The 24,190-nt window shown below is 38.3% G+C and overlaps 1 protein-coding gene across 48 annotated transcripts in view; it reads left to right on the forward strand.

Moving 5' to 3' along the window:
* Positions 1–24,190, forward strand: part of LOC127502206 (ribonuclease inhibitor-like) — an 88,693-nt gene that overhangs the window by 7,809 nt on the left and 56,694 nt on the right. For 5 of the 48 annotated variants that reach the window (XM_051874886.1, XM_051874892.1, XM_051874896.1 and 2 more), the window contains exons 1-3: positions 18,500–18,637; positions 21,208–21,353; positions 21,452–21,577. The exons of 3 other annotated variants lie outside the window; for them this stretch is intronic. In XM_051874886.1, the coding sequence (XP_051730846.1) occupies positions 21,229–21,353; positions 21,452–21,577 (251 nt within the window). In that variant the 5' untranslated portion in view covers positions 18,500–18,637; positions 21,208–21,228. Of the gene's footprint in view, positions 1–2,881; positions 3,056–3,155; positions 3,330–3,429; positions 3,604–3,703; positions 3,878–3,977; positions 4,152–6,522; positions 6,694–6,772; positions 6,820–11,900; positions 13,706–18,496; positions 18,638–21,207; positions 21,354–21,438; positions 21,578–24,190 lie in introns of those variants that run through there. 40 more of the 48 variants (XM_051874857.1, XM_051874862.1, XM_051874882.1 and 37 more) reach the window with 24 other exon arrangements.

The following is a 24,190-nucleotide window of genomic DNA, read 5'->3' on the forward strand; positions in this document are numbered from 1 at the left end:
ATCGATTCTGAGATTTTCCGAATCCATTGTGATTCTCTCTTAAATTGATTCTGAGCTTAGTTTTTAAGAGCAGATGGCACTACACGCTTTAGAAACAGCTGTAGTCTGCTGTCTTCCAATTCATTACACACACCACTTGAATCTTCAATAAAATAATCATTCCTAAAGTTCAAAAAGGTTGAAGAGAATTACAAGAGTGTTTGCAGTGGGCTGTTTACATTCATATCGCGTCATAAAAGCATTCTGAGGTGCAAGTACTTTATTCTCAGGCTCAGCCGAGTGCACGAGCAATCTTCTTCGTCAGCATTTAAGTGTGTGGTTAAAAACTAGCCTAGAGAAAAGAAAATGTTATTCAATTCATCAGACCAGGCCACCTTCTTCCGTTGCTCCGTGGTCCAGTTCTGATGCTCACGTGTCCACTGTTGACGCTTTCGGCGGTGGACAGGGGTCAGCATGGGCACCCTGACTGGTCTGTGTCTATGCAGCTCCATACGCAACAAACTGATGCACTGTGTATTCTGACACCTTTCTATCAGAACCAGCATTAACTTCTTGAGCAATTTGAGCTACAGTAGCTCGTCTGTTGGATCGGATCACACAGGCCAGTGTTTGCTCCCCACGTGCATCACATCCTCGCTCAAATCCTTACACTTGCCCTTTTTTCCTGCTTCTAACACATCAACTTTGAGGACAAAAATGTTCACTTGCTGCCTAATATATCCACCCACTAACAGATGCCGGGATGAAGAGATAATCAGTGTTATTCACTTCACCTGTCAGTGCTCATAATGTTATGCCTGATCGGTGTATATAGTCTGTAGTTCAATCTGTGGCGTTCAGCGCTATACCACAGACTCACTTGCAAAGCACATGTGAAGGATGTATTGTTGGAGTTCAAAGCCTATAATTTACATATAATAGTTTATCATTCAAATACATTGTGAATACAGAAACATTTGGACTTGTGCAGAATTGGAGAGGTAGGTAGGTGACGTGTTCTTTTATTTTTCGTTACAGTTCTGTTCTGAATAGGCTACTGTTTGTAGGATTTATCGTCTATAGCTATGTTTATAGTTTGTTTACCTTTTTAAACAAAATTCTTGGTCAACAGTTAACCAGTCAATTATGAGCATCCCTAATTAAAACTTTCCAATGCAGATGCTGTGCTTTTTCTCCACGATTCTCTCTCTATATGAGAGTGTTCTTCTGGCCGTAGCATGTTGTCTCGTTTTTTTTGTTTGAAAATAATAATAGCCATGTTCTGTGCTGAAGCCTTGATTTTTTTTTTTTTTTTGATTCATAGCTAGGTGTAAGGTAAGACAACCTGCATGTTTTTTTTGTTTTGTTTTTAATGTATAGACCTTTTTTTTTTTTTTTTTTTTTTTTTTTTTTTTAGGCTTTTTAGCAGCCCGTCAGCTTGTCAAAAATGGGTTTTTACTGTGGTAGTGCTAATAAACGTTTAAACTAACATTGTTATATGCTTTTATTAGTGTTTTATACATATGGATTTTAGGCAAGTCAAGTGTTGATCTGAGAGTCTAAATCGATCAGACGTGGTCAACTCATTGTCGGCCGCTGTGGTCGTCACTTTAAAAAAACAGAAACTTTAATTTGACAAACAAAGTGCTCAAAACATTTTTCTAAATTAACTTAATAAAGAAATGAAAAGAATTACAACTACTTTGCCATTAAAAAGAAAACTGAACTATTTTAATGGCTGCAACAAAGGCTGTGTTATGGGGAGGATTAATAAAAACATGGGCTCCAGTCGGGCTTGGGCCGAGAATTCTGACACGGGCTGGGCTCGGGCCAGAGTGTTTCAGGCCAGGGCCGGGCTAAGGAATAGATTTAAGGCCCGTGCAGGGTTCTATAGATCAGTGGTTCCCAACCTTTTGTCTATGAAGCCCCCCCCCTCTACCAGAAGGTGGTGCTTATGGAACAGCAGCAATACACTGCAAAAAAAAAAATTTCTTACTTACTTACTTAGTGTTTAAATATCTAAAAAAAATCTTAAATCAAGATGCTTTTATCAGATAAGTAAAATGACATAAGATATTTTTTCTTGTTTTCTGGGAAAAAAACAAAAATGATGTGAGTTTTTGCTTAAAACATGCTAAATTATCTGCCAATGGGGTAAGAAAAATAATCTTGTTTCTGTTTGGGACAGTAACAAGAAACAAGATTTCAAACAGAAACAAGATTATTTTTCTTACCCCACTGGCAGATAATTTTGCATGTTTTAAGCAAAAACTCACTTCATTTTGATTTTATTTTCCAGAAAACAAGAAAAAATAACTTATGCCATTTTACTCTAGTAAAAGCATCTTGATTTAAGAGTTCTTAAATATTTAGACTGAAAACGAGACAAAATACTAAATAAGAAAAGCATTACTACTTTAATAGGCATTATACACAGGTAAGATTAAAAGAAAATGTCATCGAAACTAGTAAAGTAAGTCAGTTCCTTCAGAAATGCATATAAGCCCCCACCCCAATTTATGTGTAGAATTGTCTTCCAATATTCTGAGCATCGCAACAGTGAGCTTGCTCTGCCCGGTACAGTATTTTCTCTGCTCTCTTCTTTGCGTGTCCCATCTCTGGCCTCTGTTAACGTCCACACAAATTACATTCTGGGAAATGATTGCAATGCATTTTGTGTGCAAGTCTGGGACAAAAAATGGAACTGGCCGGTTCTGATAGTTCGGTTCTGTAGACCGGTGCACCTCTACTACTGGCAACCCTTCACCTGAAGCTCTAATGAGGAGAACACGCTCCCATGTTAGGGAAAGAAGAGAAGAGAGTGGAAAAATTCTGATGGGGGGTTGGGAACCACTGCTATAGATGATCTGACTATTGATGTGTGTGTTTTACTCTTTTTCAGTCTTGCTCACTGTAATCTCACTGTTCATTGCTGTGAGAGTTTGTCATCAGTTCTTCAGTCCTCAAACTGTGTCCTGAGAGAGCTGGACCTGAGTAACAATGACCTGCAGGATTCAGCAGTGAAGCTTCTTTCTGATGGACTGAAGAGTCCAAACTGTCAGCTGGAGATACTGAGGTATTTAAGAATATATAAGAGATCATTTACAGTGAGACACTCATAATGTTGATGTGTTTGTAGATCGTATTGTTGATGTGTGTGTTCTGCTCTCTTTCAGACTTGTTCTCTGTAATCTCACGGTTCATTGTTGTGAGAGTTTGTCATCAGTTCTTCAGTCCTCAAACTGTGTCCTGAGAGAGCTGGACCTGAGTAACAATGACCTGCAGGATTCAGCAGTGAAGCTTCTTTCTGATGGACTGAAGAGTCCAAACTGTCAGCTGGAGATACTGAGGTATTTAAGAATATATAAGAGATCATTTACAGTGAGACACTCATAATGTTGATGTGTTTGTAGATCTTATTGTTGATGTGTGTGTTCTGCTCTCTTTCAGACTTGCTCTCTGTAATCTCTATGTTCAGTGTTGTGAGAGTTTGTCATCAGTTCTTCAATCCTCAAACTGTGTCCTGAGAGAGCTGGACCTGAGTAACAATGACCTGCAGGATTCAGCAGTGAAGCTTCTTTCTGATGGACTGAAGAGTCCAAACTGTCAGCTGGAGATACTGAGGTATTTAAGAATATATAAGAGATAATTTACAGTGAGACACTCATAATGTTGATGTGTTTGTAGATCTTATTGTTGATGTGTGTGTTCTGCTCTCTTTCAGACTTGCTCTCTGTAATCTCACGGTTCATTGTTGTGAGAGTTTGTCATCAGTTCTTCAGTCCTCAAACTGTGTCCTGAGAGAGCTGGACCTGAGTAACAATGACCTGCAGGATTCAGCAGTGAAGCTTCTTTCTGATGGACTGAAGAGTCCAAACTGTCAGCTGGAGATACTGAGGTATTTAAGAATATATAAGAGATCATTTACAGTGAGACACTCATAATGTTGATGTGTTTGTAGATCGTATTGTTGATGTGTGTGTTCTGCTCTCTTTCAGACTTGCTCTCTGTAATCTCACGGTTCATTGTTGTGAGAGTTTGTCATCAGTTCTTCAGTCCTCAAACTGTGTCCTGAGAGAGCTGGACCTGAGTTACAATGACCTGCAGGATTCAGGAGTGAAGCTTCTTTCTGATGCACTGAAGAGTCCAAACTGTCAGCTGCAGATACTGAGGTATTTAAGAATATATAAGTGTTACGGTGGGTTGTAGTATTCAATCGCACAACAAAGGAGATCTCTTCAGGAATCTTTAATGGAGTAATCCGAACAAGGAACAGGAGTATGTAGCTACTTCTCTTACACAAAATCATGTCAGAGGAGAGGACAGATGAAAGGGAGACACTTACAAAAGTTAGCTCACCAGTGTGACAGTTGTCTGCATTCTGTAAAAAACACTGTCTACACTGGACGTGGGCAGCATGACACGTCAAAATCAAATAGGACACATGTGACAAGCTGACAACAGTAACCTGAGCCCCCGTTTTATGTCTGACATACTCCACGCGCTTGCTCTGACAACAGGGCAAATAGGTTTTGAATGTTCACTTTGACATGTCCAATGTAGACAGATGGACTGATAATAACAGGTTCTGTCTGCATTTGATGTGCATTTACACTCCACCTGCCAACACTCTTATTTTAAGTGTGATTCATTGGACAAAAAATTAAAAACAAAAAATTAATTTGACTGATAGCATTATTTATTTTCAAAATTTCTCCAGTTATCGTGGTAATACTGTTATCGTGATTTTTTTTTTTTTTTTTTTTTTAACCATGATAATCGTGTAGTGAAAATCTGATAAATGCACAACAGGCTTTGTTTGGAACTATTTTCATTGGTGAAGTAAAGCAAAACCAGACAATATTGTGTCTAAAGCTCACAGTATAAACTATTCTTTATTGAACTGTTTAAAATAACATCTTATTTGCAATCATGCTTACATTCAGGAAAACCGCACTCTGGCCGTGTGATATTGCTCAACTATATCACATGATAAATATCACAAATATAACAAAAACAAGAAATGCCCCTGTATGACTTTTTTTTCTAACCGCTTTCCATTAGGCAGGATAACGCAGTGGATGCTTGGACTCTCAAGGCATGTTTTTGTTTGTTTTTTGTAAAGTAAATGATATACTTGATAATGTCAGATCGCACATCGTTAAAAAACACACACAGACAAACACAGTCCTAGCAGAGCACTCTTTATCAGTAGATTAATAAAAGCACATTTAAAACCTCAGCAAATGAAATATCACAGTTGCTGTTTCCATCCACCTATTTTTATGTGCATTTTAGGATATTGCATACAAAACTGCTGGATGGAAATGCCAATATGCACATAAATTCTAAAAATGTGCATAAAAAAGCAAACTCGTTTGAGTCAGAATTTGTTTTTATCTGACAAGAAAACACGTGCATAAACTATGATGGAAACACATTTACTGAATACATTTCTCAATGTGCATCAAAAAAATCATGTGACTTTGAACGATAGGACGGCAAAATTGGACTAACCAGCCGGCAAATTTGTCAACAGCATCTGAAATGCTGTTTTGGTCATTCTGAAATGCTCGAGCAAAGTCTGTTGTCAAAGTGGTTTGGTATAATTACCTTTCAAAACTGTCTTACATGACTGCACAACCAAAAAGCAGCATCTGCCCCCAAAAGCAAGATAACGCATTTAATGTGGTTCGTCTGCACACACTAAGACACAAGTAATTTATTATATATGAAAATGATTGTATACAATTTGTTCTCCTCATTAGTGATAAGATGCTATTACGGCTGCATCCGAAAACTTAGGTAGCTGACTTGTTTCCTCGCTGCCCTATCAGGAATTGACTTGTAAGGCAGTATTTGTGCATGAAGGCACCTCACGAAACTAATTTCAGACAGATTTCTGAGGCAGTGTAACAGTTTAATGATCTACCGCAAAACAGTGCGAGCTTTGGTGAGAACTAAACAAATATTTTATTAATATAGTAGTAATTTCTCGTTAGAAATGACATCAAAAGTGGAAAATGTTGCTCAAAAACTTACATTTACACACAAACTGACCAGCAAACTCAACTTTTGGGCGCCATCTTTATTTTTCTAGCTTAACTGTCACAGAATGGACACACAGGATTGTGGGATATAAAAGGCAGTGAAGGATACATCTATGCTGCCTTCAAAAATCGATCAGAGAAAGGTATCTCAGGAGACAGGAAGTGATCTAACATTGGATTCGGGCGTGCCTTGATGCCTTCCTACCTTGAAATGTGTCTTCTGAAGGCAGCATTTTCCAGTTTTCGGAAAAAGCCTACATTTCTAAAGTGTGCTTAGAAATTTCTGCTGATATATTTGATTGAGTTGCATTTTGATTATGTTTGAAAATCCAGTGCATTTAGATGTGGTTAATAGAGAAATATGAAAATGTTTTTTGAGTGAGACATATAAAGAGAACTCTTGTATAAATTCACACTATGAATGATATTCACTCAACTGTTGAGTGTTGATGTGTGTTTTGTGGATGATGAGGCTGTTTTGATCCATCTGTAGGTTGTCTGGCTGTATGGTGACAGAGGAAGGCTGTGGTTTTGTGTCTTCAGCTCTGAGTTCAAACCCCTCACACCTGAGAGAGCTGGATCTGAGCTACAATCATCCAGGAGATTCAGGAGTCAAGCTGAAGAACAAACTGAAGGATCCAAACTGCTCACTGCAGATACTCAAGTGTGTCAAACTCTGATACTGACATATTGAACATGTGCATGATGCATATCTACATTAATGTGTGCTTCTGTGTTTATAGTGTGGATCATGGAGGAGAGATCAGGATCACAGCAGGACTACGAAAGTGTAGGTCTACACGCACGCACGCACGCACACACGCACACACTCTCTCTCTCTCTCTCTCTCTCACTCTCACTCTCACTCTCACACACACACACACACACACACACACACACACACACACACACGTTTGTTTCAAGTCAAGTCACCTTTATTTATATAGCGCTTTATTCAATACAGACAATTTTGACAGATTGGGTCTACAATTTCCGGCCCAAAAGCTCTCCAAAACCAACCCAGAACATTCACTGCCAAAAGATTATGACAGAATTCTGTTGCCATGACAACCAAGGTTGATAGTTTTAAGAATTTACCTGCTTAAAACTAAATAACAAAAACAAAATAAAATGATAAAAATCAATTTCCCTGCCAGGTGAACAGTGCAACATGAAAATCATGCCAAATACAGTAAAAGAAAATTAGCAAATATAATAAAATGATGTTTCTATCCAAACAGGTAGAAATTTGCAAACAACAGTAAAGAAATTAACATACTTCTCCAACGCGCATCATTTACAATGTCAACGGCAAAAACAAGCCAATTCAAGTGCAGACAGAAAAATGACATTATAAGTGATCGGAATAAGCAATGAAGTTTGTGCAACAAGCAAACTTTTTAGGTTGAACGACACGCTCATCTCACACACTTATGCACACACCATAACAATAATACGACAATGATGTTTCACAATAATAATAACTATAAGAATAATAACCACATGCTTACCTTCATGTTGTGCTTTAATTTTTTAGGGACACTATACTGCCAAAAAGCACCGTCCTTTGGATGAGACATTAAACCGAGGTCCTGACTCTCTGTGGTCGTTAAAAATCCCAGGATGTCCTTTGAAAAGAGTAGGGGTGTAACTGACATCCTGGCCAAATTTGCCCGTTGGCCTCTGTCCATCATGGCCTCTTAATCATCCCCATATACTGATTGGCTCCATCACTCTGTCTCCTCTCCACCAATAAGCTGGTGTGTGGTGGGTGTTCTGGTGCAATATGGCTGCCGTCGCATCATCCATGTGGATGCTGCACATTGGTGGTTGAGGAGATTCCCCCTTCCATATGTAAAGCGCTTTGAGTACCCTGAAAAGCGCTATATAAATGTAAGGAATCATTACTAATTATTATTATCATACTTTCAATTACATTTATTAAAAAACTGGTTTTATAAAAGTCACAATTGAAAATGTTAATGACTGTTAAAAATGTATTTCCAATTTGAAATGTTAGATGATAATGTTAACTAAATAAAATTATCAGCAGGATAAAAAAAATGGCAACAAGAAAATTCTTTGTGTGGAATATGTACTGAAATGCCCACTGAGGTCTATACAGTCTGACAGCAAGCCACGAATGTAATTTTCATATTGTTTAAATTCTTCAGAATTAAGAGATCATTACTTGTGATGTTAACAATGGTTAGTGTCTTGACGGCTGAATATATCACATAAATGTATATGATACAAGTATTCTCTTTAAATTGTAACAGTACAACCTAATCAGACCCAACAATAGAGAATATTCATCAGGAATAAACAAATATTTTCAGAAAACATTGGACATTATGCAGTATTTTCAGTATCGCTCCTAAAAGCTGGTGTCGACAAAGTAGTAGGAGCAGATAAACACAGATACAATTCAAAAACAGAACTCCTATCTTTATATCACTAAAATGAAATAGGAAGCCGCTAACAGATGCTCAACTCCACAAATGTAAACACAATACTGACGTCTTCACTTCCAGGTCAAGAAGCTGTCAATCAAAACTCAGTAGTGTAGGAAACTTTTTCTTCGTCGAAGCAGAGACCAGGAGACGTTGGGATATCTTTCAAGCAGAAGTTACTCTTTATTGAGAAACGCGCTGTGCGTCGCTGTAGTCATCCAAGTCCAACTAAGGCAGGGTACATTGTAGTTCATATACATTCAAGGGGGAGGGATACATACAGTAGAGGTGGAGACAATCTAAACAAAGCATGCAAATGCAGTGCAGGAATCAGCCCGTTACCGGCATTTCCCCAGCCCTGATCTAATCAACATAACAGTGTCATTCAAATGCATAGGTGCTAATCCAATCAGTCTGACAGTATCGCCCATACCTTCACATTATCATAGAGACGAAGGCAGAGCTAGAAAGTCATCCTTTTTACCTTAAAATGCTAAATACAATGTACTTCACCATAGTATTTCATGTGATGTTATGTCAGGATGTAGGATCAGCAGATCTTAAACAGATTCTTAAATTTGTAATCCCACAGTAGCCAGTGAGAACACACCGCTGCTAGCCCCGCCCTCGCGAGAGATTCGTGCCAGAATGGCAAACAAAAAACTCAGGGATCATAAATGCATTTGTATGTACAGATCAGTGAAAGAAAGAGGAGAAAACAGTTAGCAAAACATGCAGTGTATTAAAAACAAAGTGAAACATCAAACAGTGAAACATCAAACACACACACACACACACACACACACCCTTATGCAAAGAAAATATATTTATGAATGATCAATATATTAAATGATTTAACAGTATATTAGAAAATATACAGAATAATATATTAAAGTAAATATATTACAATATATTGAACAATACATAAGGAATTGATGCTTTCATATATTGAAAAATATGTGACAATATATTTACTTATATATCATAATGTTTGTAATTTTATATTCAGTTACACACTACATGTGATCAGATATGGTACTGCATGTATATAAATATATTGAACACATATTTACTCATGCCGTATATACACACACATATATAGAAATATATATACACACACACACACACAAACATGCTCACATAAAACACACACACACACACTCACAAACATGCTCACATAAAACTCACACACACACACTCACAAACATGCTCACATAAAACACACACACACACACACACACTCACAAACATGCTCACATAAAACACACACACACACACACACACACACACACAAACATGCTCACATAAAACACACACACACACACACACACAAACATGCTCACAAAAAACACACACACACACACACACACACACACACACACAAACATGCTTACATAAAACACACACACACACACACACAAACATGCTTACATAAAACACACACACACACACACACACAAACATGCTCACATAAAACACACACACACACACACAAACATGCTCACATAAAACACACACACACACACACAAACATGCTCTCATAAAACACACACACACAAACATGCTCACATAAAACACACACACACACAAACATGCTCACATAAAACACACACACACACACACACAAACATGCTCACATAAAACACACACACACTCACAAACATGCTCACATAAAACACACACACACTCACAAACATGCTCACATAAAACACACACACACACACACTCACAAACATGCTCACATAAAACACACACACACACACACACTCACAAACATGCTCACATAAAACACACACACACTCACAAACATGCTCACATAAAACACACACACACTCACAAACATGCTCACATAAAACACACACACACACACACACACACTCACAAACATGCTCACATAAAACACACACACACACACTCACAAACATGCTCACATAAAACACACACACACTCACAAACATGCTCACATAAAACACACACACACACACTCACAAACATGCTCACATAAAACACACACACACACTCACAAACATGCTCACATAAAACACACACACACACTCACAAACATGCTCACATAAAACACACACACACACACACACACACTCACAAACATGCTCACATAAAACACACATACACACTCACAAACATGCTCACATAAAACACACACACACACACACACTCACAAACATGCTCACATAACACACACACACACACACACACACACACACACTCACAAACATGCTCACATAAAACACACACACACACTCACAAACATGCTCACATAAAACACACACACTCACAAACATGCTCACATAAAACACACACACTCACAAACATGCTCACATAAAACACACACACACACACACTCACAAACATGCTCACATAAAACACACGCACACACACACACTCACAAACATGCTCACATAAAACACACACACACACACACACTCACAAACATGCTCACATAAAACACACACACACACTCACAAACATGCTCACATAAAACACACACACACACACACACACACTCACAAACATGCTCACATAAAACACACACACACACACACACTCACAAACATGCTCACATAACACACACACACACACACACACACACTCACAAACATGCTCACATAAAACACACACACACACTCACAAACATGCTCACATAAAACACACACACTCACAAACATGCTCACATAAAACACATACACACTCACAAACATGCTCACATAAAACACACACACACACACACTCACAAACATGCTCACATAAAACACACGCACACACACACACTCACAAACATGCTCACATAAAACACACACACACACACACACACACTCACAAACATGCTCACATAAAACACACACACACACACACACTCACAAACATGCTCACATAAAACACACACACACACACACACTCACAAACATGCTCACATAAAACACACACACACACACTCACAAACATGCTCACATAAAACACACACACACACACACACACTCACAAACATGCTCACATAAAACACACACACACACACTCACAAACATGCTCACATAAAACACACACAAACACACACACACACTTGCAAACATGCTCACATAAAACACACACACACACACACACTCACAAACATGCTCACATAAAACACACACACACACACACACACTCACAAACATGCTCACATAAAACACACACACACACACTCACAAACATGCTCACATAGAACACACACACACTCACAAACATGCTCACATAAAACACACACACACACTCACACACACACACTCACAAACATGCTCACATAAAACACACACACACCTCTAATACACACACTTCACACTCAAACACACACAGAGACACACACACACATCTAGTGACTGTTGTTTTGATGTTACAGATGTTTCTCTCTTCTTGTGTTCAGATGCCTGTGATCTCACACTGGATCCAAACACAGCAAACACTCATCTCGTTCTGTCTGAGGAGAACAGGAAGGTGACATGTGTGAAAGAGAATCAGCCGTATCCTGATCATCCAGAGAGATTTGATGAGTATCGTCAGGTTCTGTGTGGAGAGAGTCTGACTGGACGCTGTTACTGGGAGGCTGAATGGAGCGGATATGGTGCTGAAATATCAGTGACATATAAAGGAATCAGCAGGAAAGGATGGAGTGATGACTGTATGTTTGGATTCAGTGACAAATCCTGGAGTCTGAACTGCTCTGGTAACAGATTCACTGTCCGTCACAATAAGAACAGCACTGTTATACCTGCCGTCCGTTCATCCTCTAATAGAGTAGGAGTGTATGTGGACGTGTCGGCCGGTACTCTGTCCTTCTACAGCGTCTCTGACACACACACACTCACACACTTACACACATTCAACACCACATTCACTGAACCCCTCTATGCTGGATTTAGGCTTCATTATAATGATTCTACAGTGTCTCTGTGTCAGATTAAATAACAGACACACACTTGTAAATCCTCTTTCATGTGTAGTTGTTTATCTACATCTAACTGTTTTGATAGTAATTCATTTTTTAGATTCAGAGCAAACCGTTCAGTTGCTGGCAGGGCTTAATAATTACCCTTCTGATGCTGCGAAAACCCTTCTGGTCAGTCGTTCAAGCTTGGTTTTGCAAATACTGTCTCATGCCCTTTAGTTTTTAGGGTGTTAATTTCATATCGTTTTCTGGCTGCTTTCCTGTGCTTACTTTGCTTTTTACTTAAATATATAATATTAGATATAATGTGTGGAATAATATTCATTTGCGGAGCGGGTCGGGAATCAATAGGCACAGGTGGACTGTGGGTCCAACAGCCAAGACTATTTTGACTCAGTTTGGTCCCCACTGATAATCAGCTGTTTTCAAACAGCCTCGAGCTTATTTGTGTTCACGCTCTAAAGTCTGAAGACTGTCAAAGGTTTCTAATTACTATGTGATTTGCAGTGTTGAGTACAGGGTTTGTGCGCTGCATCTTTTTTTTCTTAAATGCATCCAGTCAGAATCCCTAATGTTGGTTTGATTGCTTGTATTACTGTATAAACAACACTTTTTTTAATAGCACACTTAAAGTGTTTATTACAAATAAAATACTAAATGCTAAAAATAAATAAATGTAAATGAAAAAAAAAATTGAGGTTCATTTACAATCCTGTGAAAACCCCTACTTCCCGCTCCCCTGTATAATACCAAATCTGAGCCCAAATGTCCATCAGTGATGTAACAGTACGAGTCTCAGCATCACTGCAGCATCACAGGTTTTGTGAGTGAATAATGCAAATAAAAATCTTACAGTTCTGAAAAATACGCCTTTGCATTTATTTTGGATGCTGTAGGTAAATTTTACAATCAAAAACTATTAAGTCTGATTCATATAAAATATTTTTTTGTGTGATCAAGTGTTTTAACCAATAAATAAATATGCATATCGCTTCTCTGCTGGGCATTTCACTTTTAAATGCATGATATGATCTCTTTGAAATACAACATTACATGTTAAAAAGAACCTTTTTCTCTACAAACAAAGAAGATCATTTTGTAATACATTTTATTTGTTTAAAATATTTATAATGCTCTATAGATTGTTAGATCCACAAAGCTGCTCATATCATCATTAAAACTGCTGGGGCGTTGTTCCCATGACAGAGATATAGGGCCAGATTTACTAACAGCTTGTGCCAGTGCAAACCCTCTTTTGCCATTAAAAAACTTTTGCAAATTTCTTTTTATTTATTTGTAAATCTAATACATTTTTGTGAAGCTGCATTTATTTGTTGATCTCATTTTATTTATTTGTGAATTTGTTTAATTTTTGTGATTCTCTTTACTTTTATTGGATGGTTGTGGTTTGCTATTGGTGGATCTCATGTGAGTGACAGGTTGCCCCGCCCTCATCAAGAGGGAGGGGAAGTTACTTTGATTCAAGATTACCAGGGATATGAATTTAACACAATAATGATGTGGACCGATAAATCATTTATTTAAAAAAAAAAAAAAAAAGCAATATTGCATAAAAAAACAAGAACTGTCCATTTGTATTTCACGGTGACTTTAAAAAACTCATAGACTGGCAGACTGGTGGAGTGATACAAACAGTGAAAAGTGCTTATATCAGTACACATGACTCAGCCAATCACATTAGAGAAGTGGAGCCAGCTGCATTTTTGAATGAGTGTCAACAGAGAAAGATGATTTTTGCAGCCTGATAGTTTAGTTACAGCAGATGTTAACTGGACCAGGTTAAGCAGCCAAACCCAGACCTCTTGATCATGATATCTGAGACATTATACGTGCGATTAAATTACCTAACAGTGTGAATGCCAGTACTTTATTTCATTAACTGCTCTCAGAACTCATTTTACTTGCATTTGTCGAGTGTCAGTGTGAGTGTGCAGCACTTTAACAACACTAGAGCGCGTGACATGGATAGGCTACTCTTTATTCCGGACATGGCTGTAGAACATCGTCTGGTCTGGATTTGTAAAATGTTGTACGCTAGCAAACATGAACAGCAACATCTTCAACAGATCTGATAACAGGGACTCTGAAATGGAAGTGCTTGTTATTTTCCATTATTAATCATTTGAATGAACGTGCGTTTGATTGAGATTCTGTGAAGATGCTGTGAAACTGACCAGAGAACCAGGCTATAGCCAAGGATAGCTGCAGCTCCACTGTGTCTACCAACAACTTCCAATAGGAAAAACTTTCAAAGCAAAAGCACAAGATGCAGCCAGTGGAATGGGGAAAAAGCGCAAGGTCTCAAGATGCGTTTTTTTAGAAACTGAACTTGTTTTATCTTGAGCTCCACGTTGCTGCAAAAGATGCGAGACACAACCACAATGGTTAAACACATCCGTCTAGTGCGTTCACATGGAAAAACAATGGAAAAGTTGCACAGTGGAATGGAAAACTGGTTCTGTGTGAACGGCCCCTAATTCTGATGAATGCTTTTATCAAGACCTCTGTGCTCAGTTTTTCACCGATGTCTGCGTGAATAAGTGACATGAATAAGTGTCAAATGAGTTCTCAACCAGCGTAGTCACGTCACTCCATGTGGGATCGGCCTATATTAATTTCTCAAAGTCATAAAAACCATATTAAACAACATATAAAAAAAAGTAATTTTATGAACAAAGGTGGAAAATTAAAAAACATTTTGAAAAACAAAAAACTGATTTTAAGTCGTGTCATCTTAAATTCTAATGTAGTGAAACAGCTGTCAGCAGGGGGTGCTGGAGCATCCTCAGCTCCACTAGTTCTCTCAGCCATGCCTTCTTAGGGCCGTTCACATATTGTGTCTTTTGCACACTCAAATTTGTTATTTCAAATGTAGCCGCGTGGCAGGCGCGCTCTTAATGGAGGCGACGCGGTCGCAACGAGCATGCGGTGCGTTTTCCAGGTGCATTGAGATGAAAAATTCTCAACTTTTCAGAATGCCGCAAGTGCACCGCAGGTCATGTGACAAGAACCAACCGATCAGCTTCGGCCTTTCCGTAAACAAACATCGAAAGCTCAGCTGAACAGCTGATCATAGCTGTACAGGGTGTTTTTTATATCTCATCTCCATAAATATATCTAGTAGTAAAGCTAATGCAAGGACTAGAAATCCATTTATCCTTTGCTGAAACCTCCTCGTCGTCGTGGAGAGCGCAGTTCATGGTTGCATAGCAACGACAGACGCCATGGGAACGCAAGTGCTTTGGAAAGAAGGAGAAAGTGGCGCGCCCTTGCTTTAACTTGACTTAATCTTCGCCTCCCTAAACTTCTGAAACACTGTCTTAACAGCGGTACCAAAAAGTCCAGAAGGCGTAACCGGGACATCAAGGAGAAATGCTTTTTCCTTCTCCTTGAGCCCCAAAAGGTTAAGACATAGATACCACTCTGTGCCATAGAGCGGCCGAAGGCACGGGCCACGTGTTTGGTGTAACGGGGGGCACAGAGGGCAAAGTCTGCAGCTCCAGGACTGCATCTGGAGACAGCCCCTCACCCTGATCAAGATCCTTCAATAAATGAGTTTGGGAAGCTTGCAACAAGAACATGGTGTGCAAAGCACCACTGGTCTGCCGCCATATAAGCCTTGCCAAAAAGCTGAGATGTGGTCTGGATGGCAAGAACGGAGTCTTCCATGAGGATGTTTCACCGGGAGAGAGATAGTTCACAAGCATATCTTCAATCCTGGGCATCTTCACATAACTGTGTTCAACCAGCCCCTTCACATTCCAATAATTCGCTGCAGAAGGGGCGTGAACATGAGCCGAATACAGTTTCTCCCACAATCTCAACACCTCATCATGGAAATTGGGGAGAAACAGAAGGATCACCGGAGTGGGACATTTATGACCCGAGAGAAATCACTCATCCAATCAGCCTGAGGCAGATTCCTCCTCCTCTGCTGACCAATCCAATTTAAGTCTGGCAGTAGCATGGGTCATAACGTCGACCAATTCCTCATACAGTACATGAGGGTGAGGGAGGAGACGGGCTCACTTAAAACTTCCATCTCAGCTCCCGTCACATCAAGCTCCTCAGAACTACATCAGGCCAACAACATAATCTCTGCCAAATCAGAAGAAGTGTTTTTGGCATGTGAGAAGCAGAGCTAGCGAGTGAAGCTTGAGAAAGGGCAACAGACAGAGACTTTCACATGTACAACAGACAAACAGCTTCCTGAAGACAGAGGAACTGATGACATGTTCTTTAGGTGGGCTTATATAGCCTGTGGCGTCACCTGACTGCAGTAGCACCACGCTTCAGAGGCCTCATTTATAAAGTGTGCATACACATAGATTTGATCTTAGAGTGTGCGTACGCTTAAATCCACGCCAACACTCATATTTATAAAAACAGTCTTTGACGTGGAAAAGTGCTTAGAGCCACGTCAGGGTCTGAGCAGATGTACACACTTTACCTTGTCAGATTACTGCAGGTTTTTGGAAATCTAAGCTATTCTTGCAGCTCGCCAAGGATTTGGACGATGACTGGTGATCTTTTATACGTAAATGACATTAATTAGGACATTAATTAAAAAAACATTCAGCTACACGCAAGTTCAAGATCATTTTATAGATTTCACATCTGAAAGAGAGGCGTACGCTCGTTTTCTGTGTGTTCGTTCATTCTATGAATCACACGTACACATATCTGAGAAATGATTTAGGACGATTTCTGTGCAACATTTTATAAATGAGGCCCCAGACACGGTTCATGGGCAGCGCTCCAATAGCATCAACACCCTGACGCCGTGTTAAAGCTCCACTTCATAAGAGGACCAGCTTTGGGAATGATGTTGGTAGAGCACTGGGCAGGTCTTCATGAGAAAAGATGTCTTCCTCCAGGGGGTGCACAAAGACTCAGACAACAGCATTAAAATGTATTTTTTAATCTATTAACTCCTCTTAGGATTGTCTGTCAAATGCTCCCCAGCAATCTCTATTAGATTAATCTATAAAATAATTCTTCAATAATTATAAATGACTGTGATTGGTCCATTTTGATCAGTGCAGAGAAAAGTAACAGGTATGATGTGACAGCACCGATACGATAATAATTTACACCTGAAGAAATAACATGAGAAACTAAACTGAAAATACCTTTAAGACTAGAAAAATTGGAGATTTTATAAACTTGTGGCAACTGAAATTCTTCTGGATAATATATTTCTTTTCATTTTCTCGCTCAGTCAGTTTGTAGACAACATTACAGAGAAGACAAACCTTCTTAAGGAACACAAAAGCTTTGAAATATATTTTTTCCATCATCTTGTCCCTATAGGGGCTCCGTAAAAAGTGTTGCGTTTCAAGAAGAAGCTTTGCATTTGCTCAAAAAAGTGCTGAAAAACAGTTTTTCTTTTCACCTCATATTGTTTTCATATGAAAATTTCACGACGGTTTTGCAAGTGACTGCAAACTGACCCTCACACAAACCTTCGATAAAAGACAAACATCATTTAGACTGTTTATGAGCCGTTTAATCCAGAAAATGTCCTTACGAGTCAATTATCATGATATTTATGGCCAAATGATTTTCACAATATGGAAAATGCTGACAGAATCACTGAACACAGTCATAAAAATATGGATTTGAATTTGGATTTGAATGAATTTGAATACAGTATAACAGAATGAGATGGAATTTGTTAATTTTGGATTAATAAATCAAAAGTAGGGTTGTATGACAGATATATTACTATTAGAATGTACTTCTCAAAGTAATAATAATAAAATTAAATATTTCTGATAATATAATTCACATATTAAAGTGTGAATTTAGTCAGAATTGAATTGAAAGAAATTACAACAAAATGGAAGGAAGTGTAAAGAAATGAACAAAAATAGGGAATAAGCAGATGGAAGCAGCTATAAGACTTTAATGAAGTTTCTGGACTAATCAGTAGAATGTAATTAGAGATTGAGGAAGTCATTATGACACACACTTCAGTACAGTAGGTGGCTAAACACATTTAACGATAGACTGAAACCCGCCAGAAAACTAAAAGAAGAAGAAGAAGAAGAGAGATGGGCGATGTTTATTTTTTGTTTACGCCTGAGGCCTCCTGCGCATGCGCGTTCAGTATTCTGAGGAAAGTGAAACCGAAAGTAAAGACTCGATTCTTAAGAATGTAAAATCTGTCATAAATAGCCTATCACATTACGGTAAGTTTATTTATTGGCTTCTGATGCTTCTCTGAGGCTTCTCATGTCCCATTATTGTTTTCTGTTTGCTATCATAAATTTAAAGCTCAGTATAGGGAGTTATGACGTAAAGTGACGATAAGTTCATCTATGATATTGTGGTGAATCATGACATGATGATGAATCTCTTCCTGCAGTTGTTTGGAGTCTCTGTTTTGTACACTGGAGATTTCCCAACAGTCTTTACATGACAAGCGATGAAATGAAATCAACACCACTGATTCAGAATTAATGTGTGTCTCTGCACCGGCCTTGTTTATATTTTATCATAGTTGTGACATAAACCTAAAGTCTGTAAGCCTCCTGAAGTCTTCTTTATTTCCAGGCCAGAAATGTTTTATCTGAGAAGCCATGTTTAGAGTATGATATCTCTAGAATTATTGCTGGACTCATTGAAATTGATATATTTGAGACTGATTAATATATTATAATATACAAAAGACTGACAAAAGACTGTTTTCCACATTAAAAAAAAAAAAAAAAAAAAAAAAAAATGAATGTGTTGGAATGATATGATTAAAGTGAAATTTGAGTCAAAGTGATTTGTACTTAATTTTTAATGAACTTGTTTAATGAATACATTGAAACTGGAGCGAGAACAACTATTAAACATTTGAAAAATGTAATACTGTACTAACTTGTTTGAGCTTTCAGGGGTTATTTACTAGTGCTTCAACAACTAAAAATCAATAATGGAAAAATAATCATCAACAATGTTCAATAAGACACAAGAGCATGTAGATATGTTTCTGTTTACATATGCGTATGTGCATTTTGGAAATTGGAAAACTAATTCATTAATCGCGGAAGTGGGGGACCTGATCTCGGGTAACTTTTGAGGTCTAGTACAAATATGATAGGCTATACAAATATATATATATATATATATATATATATATATATATATATATATATATGTGTGTGTGTGTGTGTGTGTGTGTGTATGTAGGCTACAGGTCCATATATGCACGATTAATGATTTAAATATTTCTATCTCCATTCAACCACACACATGATCTCATTCCTAAACTACAAAGATTCTGCTGTCTATTAAACCTTTAAAGTTACGATCATGCTGGAGTATAATTTAAACCTGCTTTCACACTGCCGCTGATCCAGAGCGCAGCGCTCATGTAAGCTATATGTCTGAAACAGCTTCACAAACAGTGTTTTCAGCTGACAGTATTGCTATTACTTTTGTTGCAAACATACAAAAATATTTTGCTAAAAGTTTATACTCCGGATATAAACAGATGTTGCGGCAATCGCAATCAAAATGAGTAAATGACTTTTGAAACCAATGTTATGCAATGTTAAGCCTGTAGGTGGCGACCAGTGACTGTTAAAATGAAATGAAATGAACCTCCAAAAAATAAAACTCTGAATGTAACAAGTTTATTAATTTCAAATGATTTTTTTACATAATGAATTCATTTAAATTATTATAAAATAATTATTTTATAAATATTTAAATATTTTTAATAGACTCATAACATTTATACATTTATAAATCGACTTATTTATAACATTAAATAGAACATTTTGTCAGAACCTCAAGTAAATTACATATTAGTCTATTTAGTTTGATTTTCTGTTTTGTATTCAGAATCATGGGAGAACCGTGATCTCTATATCTATCTCTAAAAAATACAATTATTTTAATTATTAATTATCCAGAAAGTCATAAATTATATCTGTCTAACTTATAGGCTACTATTATCACTAATATTAAAATGTACAGTCTACAATCTGTCTACAGTCTTTATGTAGCCTACATTAACAAGGATGTGGGGCAGTTATAATGCATTATAATGGAGGATTCTGAAATGTTTTATTATTTGAAATGTGGCGCTTATCCAGTGTGTGAAGTTCTGCAAACCACGCCCCTATCTATCACAAAGTCTGTCATTAAAATGGTTCAGTATAATTCCCTTCCAGAAGCGCCTCACACGATTGTGTTCACAAACACCAGGAATCTGAATGCAAGAGAACATGACAGCGTTGATTGTTACGTCTGCGCGCTCTGAGGCGCAAGTTATTTATTATATACGAAAATTATTTTATACAGTGGCTTCTACTGCAGCAACTTCCATTTTTCTTAGAGATATTTAGTGCCAGTTAATCAGGAAGTGAGGATTTTGCTCTCTTCGACTCACTGGATGGAAACACTGCTTTATTTGCAAATGTTTTATGCGATATTCCAAATTTGTGCACGAGTTAAATTCGCAACTTTGGATGGAAACATATCCAGTGAGGTCAGACAGTGACGTTGGGTAATGGGTCTGGATCACTGATCCAATTAATCTCAGAGCAGTTTAATGAGGTTCAGATCTGGTTCTTCTACAGTCAGTAAACCATTACTTTATGGATATCATAAGAAAATGATCCTCCAGAAAGTGCTGCTACAAAGTCTGAAGCACCAAATTCTCCAGAATCTCACTGTCTGTGTAGCATTAACATTTGTTTTCACTGGAATTATTGGAATAGTTCAAATATTATGTATGATTTGTTCTCTGTATTTCCATATGCAGGTCTGAAGTCAGTTTCTCATTATGGAGAACAGAGAGAGCAGAGAGAGATCTTCATCTGCAGAACCCAGCTGTGTGTCCATGAAGAGTGATGGATCCATGCGTCATCCTCTTTATTTCAGTGATGGAGCAGTGACCTCTGACCCCAGGTGAGATATGATCTAGTATTAGAGACAACAGACTGTCTCATAATAAATAATACAGCAGGCAGAGCTAAAGGGAGATTTATTTTAGTGTGTTTTCTCAGTATCTCCAGGAGGAAGAAGAGACAGATATCTTCATCTGCAGAACCCAGCTGTGTGTCTATGAGGAGTGACGGATCTATGATTCATCCTCCTTTATTCAGTGATGGAGCAGTGACCTCTGACCCCAGGTGAGACACAAAACTACAGATTTGTTAATGCAGGAATGTAATAATTTACAAACAATTGGTCAGATGTCTTAGTGTGATTGTTTAATTGAAAAAGGCTTTTTTAATTGAATAAATATAGTATGCATGTGCAGCACACATGGAGCTCATGATACAGTGTTTTCAGAACGGCTTGGTATCATACTATGAAACATTAAAGTATCATGAAAACCTTGTTTTGTAGTAAATGCTGCTTAGGGATGGCTCGATACCACAATCGTGGCTTCAGTACGGTACCAAAATCTAATACCGTAGTATAGATATAAAATTGATACCATACGTGGTCTGAATTTCTGCACAGGATTGTGAGTATTGCGCATAATTTTACTCATTCAGCAGGTTTCACATTTATAATGCGAGAAATTACCGCAAACATTTGTTAGTAAATTAATCAACACAGATGATCACATCAAATCAGTCATTTGAAAACTTTTTGTGAGAAATAATTTCACAAACAGCGTGAATGAATCAGCAGTGCTGCATCTCCTCTCTCTCTGTCTCTCACAATGAGCAAATGGATTCTGGCTTCAAATGACATTGTGTTTGAACTATAAGCAAGTTGTGCGCTGTGCTACAACACTTTCACTTGTGTATCGGGACAGCTGAGGGGAATGTTGCCCACGTCTTTTTAAGCCTTGCCAATTTAAACATGAAAACAATTACATATCATTCATTTAACTTTTAAATTGAAACTAAAATATAAGACATTAATTATACAGAAGATACAAGATTGACATCTGTATTGATTTACTATGTGATTTACATTTTAATTTTATTTATACATTTAAATCCTTTATTTTACATACTTTTTTAATCTGTTCTTTTTTCATTTTCATTCCTATGGAAGTTGAGCATCTTCAGGCTCGCGAGAGTGAAGCTCAACTTCCATATGAATTGAAAATGCTCGCTGTGCTCCGCGCTGGTGGACACGCACCGTAAGCACACGCAGCGTCATCTCGCAACTGCAGTTAAAAATAAGCTCAGAATCGATTCTGAAGTTCTCAGAGTCGATCCAGAGTCATTGAAGAGAGAATCACGATGCATCGATATATTTTTTTTTTTCCCTCCCACCCCTAATATATATATATATATATATATATATATATATAATATGCTTTTTCAGGAGACAACCATTTAAAAATGTCCGCTCTGAGGGTGTGGATGATGCTTGCACACAGTGTCAATATCAGGAGGACGCTGATACCCCTTTTCCACCAGAATTGTTTGCGTTATGGAGCCAGAGCCTGTGCTCATACAGGTGAACTAGAGGCCGCGTGTTTCCATAGACTTGAGGAACAAACGCTGATGTAACGCTGCTGTGTGCTGTATCTGTCCGTAACTAGTCTAAAAAACATTGCTCGCATAAATAGCCTGTGTTGTGCCGAATTTTGACTCCCTGTCAAATTATTACCCCCTCGTTGAGGTCACTACCTGGTTGCCTAATCCTAACCCCACCCCTAATCCTAAACCTACCAATACTAGGGGGGGGTAATAATTTGGCGGGGGTCCGAATTCAGCACAACACCGGTACTCTCACCCGTCCTTTTCAGAGATAAACTAAAATTGAAACCGTTGATTCACTCGCTCTCTCGCACTCAGGGTCACTCTCACGCGGCATAGTTTTATATATTTAGATATAAATAACAACGTAGCACAACGTTATTACATTGCTCAGCGAGACAGCGACAGCATTCTCTGCCCCCTCTCCCCGGCTCTGTTTGGAGGTATCGAAATTTGGTACCGAATGACGACACTTTTTGATACTCGATAGTATCGAGTAAATTCGGTCGGTACCCTAAAAAGTATTGAATTTGATACCCAGCCCTAGACACAAAATTACAAAAAATAAATCCTGGGGCGCACCAAGCCGATGATCGGCTGTCGGACAATGTTGGACCGTTTTTAAGGGTCAGCTGACTTAAGTTTTCCTGGTGTGTTCTGCACTGTTGGCTCTAGTCGGACGCCATCTGTGTTTTTTGGGCTGATTCAACATGTAAAAATTGGCGTCGGGTGAGAGGGAGAACTCTGATTGGCTGTTCAGTTTAGTGAACGAGTTGAAGCATGAGAATAATAGCAACACAAGTGAGCAAACAAGTCAAGGCGTTACAGACAGAAGGCTGTTCTAATTTTACATCATGTACCTGAGTGTTCCTGGGTGAATGTTTAATATTAACGTCAGCGGAGTGGAATATAGAAAGTGATCAGCATGAATGATATTCAAAATGGTAAGAACGTGCTGCTTTGTTTACGGTTTGTGTATCTGCAGCCTGCAGTGCTGGTCTCCCTTTCTAAATTATGAATACAGGCAAATATATATGAAAAAATAGACAGCGGTCTCCTTACACACAGGCGCAGAACACGCGTGCTGGAGGACAGTCAGCTGTACTTCTCTCGTGTGTTCACATGCAGTTTTTTTGCCCTGACGCAGGCGACGCGACAAAACAGTCAGCTTTTATCAGTGCTAGTTCTAATAAAACAGCAGACAGAACTAAAGGTAGAGCCCAGCTGTGTGTCTATAGCCCCTTTCACACAGAGATTATGGAAAATGCCCCAATAATGTGTCCCGGGATCATTTGA

This window comes from Ctenopharyngodon idella, chromosome 20 (genome assembly GCF_019924925.1).
Source record: "Ctenopharyngodon idella isolate HZGC_01 chromosome 20, HZGC01, whole genome shotgun sequence".
NCBI classification, from domain to species: Eukaryota; Metazoa; Chordata; class Actinopteri; order Cypriniformes; family Xenocyprididae; genus Ctenopharyngodon; species Ctenopharyngodon idella.